Below are 5,085 nucleotides of genomic sequence, written 5' to 3' on the forward strand. Positions count from 1 at the left end.
GTAAAATTTGTGCAGCCAGCCAAGGACTGAAAAAAATAACTTTGGACTGCCATTCGAAAGAATCCCTGTTGACATTGCAGGCCCATTCCCTGAAACGCACAAGGGCAACAAGTACGTTTTAGTGGCGATGGATTATTTCAGTAAATGGCAAGAAGTTTTTGCCATTCCAAACCAAAAAGCATCGACTCTAGCTGAAGTATTAGTCAATAATGTGTTCAGTAGATTTGGAATTCCTTTAGAGCTTCACACTGACCAAGGAAGGAACTTCGAGTCAAGACTGTTCCAGAAGATGTGTGATCTGCTTTGTATTCACAAGACTAGGACAACAGCTTTACATCCGCAGTCTGATGGGATGGTCGAGAGATTCAATAAGACCATTGAAGAACATCTCTCGAAAATGGTGGATGAACATCAAAGAGATTGGGATCAGCATATACCACTATTCCTAATGGCATATAGAAGTGCAGTTCACAACACCACCGGACTTTCACCATCGAAGATTTTATTTGGTCGAGAATTACGGTTGCCTTGTGACTTGGTGTTCGGATCACCAGACGACAGCACCACGAACGTAGAGGACTACGCGGATGAACTGAAGGAAAGGTTATTGGGAATTCATAAGGCCGTGAGAAGTAAGATTACGCTAGCCAGTGACCGGATGAAAGCTCGTTACGACCTCAGAGCTAATTCTACGGGATTTCAACAGGACGATATGGTATGGTTATATAACCCACAGCGCAAGAAAGGGAGGTCCCCAAAGTTAACTCCAGCATGGGAAGGTCCTTATACAGTCATCAAGAGGATAAATGATGTTGTGTACCGGATTCAACGCAGCCCTAGAAGTAAGATGAAAGTAGTTCATCTGGATCGATTGAAGAGATACCAGACAGGAAACCTTGATCGGGACGATCAAATTTGAGAAGGGGGCAATGTCAAGGTGTATTACTGGTTGCATAACTGCATACTGCTAAAAATCGCACCGTGCATTGAGGAACCTGGCGCATTCGCCAGAAAGTAAAGAAAATTATAGAATTCTTTAGAAAAATCTAGAAACAACCGCCAGGGGGTATATAAGGCCCGCGCTTTGACAGTTGGACAAGTTTAAGTTTAAAGTTTAAAGTTTGAAGTTTGAAGTCTGAAGATAATCTGAAGTTTGAATAATACCGCGAAATACCGTTAGAGTAATACTAGTTGCATAAGTTGTGTTGTAAATAGTATAAGTTGTGTGTACAGAGTGAAACAAATAAATTCGTTAAGTATTTTATCGTGAGTTTAAATAGTGGACCCACGGAATCCGTAACAATATTCAATAATAATATCGAATCTATAAAAGGTAATAACTCATCTTTACCTGTAGCCTCGAAATAGCAGCTGATTCAAATTATACAGCAAGACTTAAATAATCACCATTTCTAAAAGCTGGGATACAACACAGAGCGTCAAAACAGAGTGAGGTTAAGCACGGAGAGAGTTGACAGAAGCGATGTTGACAGCGCGCGCCTCCACAGAATAGTAACAGGGTTGTGTCGAACGATACCAGGGTTGGCGACCAGGGAACGTAAAAATTACGCGACAAATAAACTATCCGGCCTGAACGAGAGGGAATCCGGTGATGATAGGCCAGACATCATATATTATATATAAAAAAGACATGTAACGAACTAAAAACGTTACAACTGTATTTTCTTTCTCTGTACATGCCTGGCACCCAATATCTGTATTTTTTTGTTTATTGTTATCGATTAGTTTTCTCTCTAGTGAAATACCTTACCCACGACTGCTCTCCGATGAAAAGCCACCGTTCGAAGTGGTAGTTCTAAAAAAACGCTACATAAGGTTACTAGTAATTGAATTGCCTAAATTCGATGGCAATTACGATAATTAGTAGGAGTTTAGGGATTCATTCGATTCTTTAATTCGCCAAAATCAGACAATCAGTGACATACAAAGGTTTCACTATTTGCGTTAAGTTTATCTCGCGGTGCCTTAGAAATTCTTGCAAGTCTAGAGTGACAACTATACGGCAGCCTGGTATTTAATTTGCAAAAGGTATAACAATAATCGCATTTTGACCCAAAACCATGTTAAAGCATTATTCAACTTAGACAAGATAAACGAAGAGTCGTCATTTGCACTTAGAAAAATTATAGACAATGTAAAAAAACATTTTAGAGCTCTTAAAATCCTAAAAGAACCCACGGAAAATTGGGACACCTTGATTATTCACTTAATATCTACAAAATTGGATCCCGTTTCTCTTCGGGAATGGGAACAAAAAAAGTCATCCTATGACAAACCCACTCTCGAGAACATGCAAGATTTTCTAAGGGATCGCGCCGATTTTCTAGAATCGTTGAATAAAGACACTAGGAAATTTTCTAAAAATAAGGTAGAATCAAATAGAACAAGATCTTATTTGAATATGGATGTATCTTGTCCTGTTTGAAATTTAGAATATCACATTCAGGACTGTGCGGATTTTCTAAAATTAAGCGTCAACGATCGTCTTAATCGCGTAAAAAGGAAAAGGCTGTGCATTAATTGTTTGTGACCGGGACATTTAGTAAAACAATGTCGTTCTAGCTCCTGTAAAATGTGTAAAGGTCGTCACAACAGCCTTTTGCATTTTTCTGACACTACCAAAGACAGTCAAGAAAAAGAGAAATCAAATTCGGAAAGTATAGTTTGTTCCGCACAAAATTCAATTTTTAATAATCAGGTTTTGTTATCAAGAGTTACCGTTCGTATATTTGATAATAATAACAGAATGCATATAGCACGAGCTTTACTAGATTCAGGGAGTCAAAATAGCTTTATTACTACCAGTTTCGCAAAAAGATTAAATCTAGATTTATCTCATATTGATATAAAGGTTTGTGGTTTAAATCAAGCCGAGTCAGCAGTTAAACACTAAACTACTTTGGTTATTCATTCATGTCACAACAATTTTAGTACCGAAGTTTCATGTCTAGTAGTGCCTCAGATTGCTGGTACATTACCCAACTTTCCTGATGATTACAATCCTTTGCAAATTCCTGGCCATTTACAACTGGCAGATCCAGACTTTTGTAAGGCAGAGAAAATAGATATTCTTTTAGGCGCTGGCGCTGATCATTTTTGGCATCTCATATGTGTAGGGCAAGTAAAACAAGCAAACCGCGGCGCTATTCTGCAGAAAACTAAGTTAGGGTGGATCATCTCTGGTTCTGTTAGTTTGAAGTTACCAAAGATTGTCCAGTGTAATTTTTTAACTAATTTTAATATTGACAAACAACTCTTTCGATTTTAGGAGATCGAGGAAGTTTCTACTTCAAGGCCATTGTCCCAAGAAGAAAACATTTGTGAATCACATTTTGTAGAAACGGTTTGTCGAACCGACTCCGGTCAATTTATTGTGACCATTCCTTTGAAGGAGAATCCTGAGGTTCTTGGAGATTCGTATTACAACGCGAAAAAGCGACTTTTATCTTTAGAGCGTAAATTTAAACGTAACCCGGAGTTTAAAAAAGATTATGTCAAATTTATAAACGAATATCTCGCGCTGGGGCACATGTCAAAGGTCGGTAATGAAGATTCGAGAAAGTCATATTTTCTACCTCATCATGGTGGTATCATAGCTTACCACCAAGCTACGCGTAGTCTTTGACGCTTCATGCATCACTAGTTCTGGCTATTCTTTGAATGACATACAGAGAGTGGGAGCAACTTTCAGCCCGATTTATTTTCTGCTCTTATTCGATTCAGAAAATATAACTTCGTTATAGCGGCAGACGTGGGAAAAATGTACCGCGTGTGCTTAGTAAATCCTGATCAGCGAAGTCTGCAGCGTATTTTATGGCGCGAAAACCCTGATAGTCCAATTGAAATTTTTGAATTAGCAACTATCACATACGGAATGTCAGCAGCTGCATTTTTGGCCATAAGATGTCTACACAAAATTGGTTTGGATTGTTGTGATGAATCTCCAGTAATTTCTGACGTTATCAAAAATCATTTTTATGTCGATGATTTGCTTAGCGGAGGTGATTCCATAGATGACGTTATTTTTATAGCCAATGAGGTAACACGATATTTGAAAAAGGGTTGTTTCAAGTTAAGAAAATGGATCTCTAATTCTCCGGAAGTTTTGGCGCACATTCAATCCAACAAAAAATCAGATATTATTGATTTCGGCGCGCGCGAAAAATTCAAAAACGTTAAGTTTAATTTGGAATGCTCAAACCGACAGCTTAGCTTACAGTATCAATGATTCTACAAGTAAAAATGTCACTAAACGTTCAATTTTGTCAGAAACCTCCCAGATTTTTGACCCTATGAGTCTCTTGAGTCCTTCAATTATCATAGCAAAGCTAATCCTGCAGGAACTGTGGTCCGAAAAGTTGTCGTGGGACGAAAGTCTTCCAAATTATTTGCACAGCAAATGGCTACAATTTCATAATGAGTTGAGATCATTAAATAGTTTAATAATCAAGCGACAGGTCACGTGTTCAGATTCAAATGCTATCGAGATTCACGGTTTCGCAGATGCATCAATGTGTGCCATGGGGGCATGTGTTTATGCAAGAGGTAAAAATAGCGATGAAGTCATCGAAATCGAGTAGGTTTGCGCGAAGTCAAAGGTTGCCCCCCTTAAAATACAAACAGTGCCTCATTTGGAACTGATTGCTGAACTTTTGTTGGTGCAACTTGTTGAGAAAGTTAAAACTTCATTGAATTCTTGCATAGAGCATGTAGTTTATTGGCCAGACTCCACAGTAGTTTTAGGTTGGCTCAAAACCGAACCCCATCTTTTGCAAACATTTGTAGCCAATCGCGTTGCAAGAATTCGAGAACTCACAGAGGCGCGGAATTGGCGACACGTACCAACTTCTGAAAATCCTGCTGATACAGTATCTCGCGGAGTTATGCCCAAAGATTTAGCGGTACTTGATCTCTATTAGAACGGTCCCACTTTCTTAAAACGTGATGAATCTACTTGGCCACTTTTGCCTGACTTGCAAAACGAGCTTCCCGATTTTAAAAAGACCGTGCATTTACATGCGGAGATATCAAATCCGTCATTTTCGCTTTTTGAGAAATATTCCG

The 5,085-nt window shown here is 38.7% G+C and overlaps 1 protein-coding gene across 1 annotated transcript; it reads left to right on the forward strand.

The window, feature by feature from the left end:
* The first annotated feature begins 2,593 nt into the window (after nt 1–2,593).
* On the forward strand, nt 2,594–3,646 carry LOC115885014. The gene is made up of 3 exons (XM_030903754.1): nt 2,594–2,895; nt 2,953–3,142; nt 3,290–3,646. The coding sequence occupies exons 1-3, from the start codon at nt 2,594–2,596 to the stop codon at nt 3,644–3,646; spliced, it is 849 nt and encodes a 282-aa protein (XP_030759614.1).
* The last annotated feature ends 1,439 nt before the right edge of the window (nt 3,647–5,085 follow it).

The sequence above is a fragment of the Sitophilus oryzae genome, unplaced genomic scaffold (genome assembly GCF_002938485.1).
Source record: "Sitophilus oryzae breed Bouriz unplaced genomic scaffold, Soryzae_2.0 scaffold_359_pilon_pilon, whole genome shotgun sequence".
In the NCBI taxonomy this organism is placed as follows: domain Eukaryota; kingdom Metazoa; phylum Arthropoda; class Insecta; order Coleoptera; family Curculionidae; genus Sitophilus; species Sitophilus oryzae.

Excerpts from the sequence above, each read along its gene's own strand:
- LOC115885014 (XM_030903754.1), top strand. The coding sequence starts at position 2,594 with ATGTGTAAAGGTCGTCACAACAGCCTTTTGCATTTTTCTGACACTACC. Across the intron at positions 2,896-2,952 it reads TGTGGTTTAAATCAAGCCGA|TACCGAAGTTTCATGTCTAG; the intron begins GTCAGCAGTTAA and ends CAACAATTTTAG. Across the intron at positions 3,143-3,289 it reads ATCTCATATGTGTAGGGCAA|GAGATCGAGGAAGTTTCTAC; the intron begins GTAAAACAAGCA and ends TTTCGATTTTAG.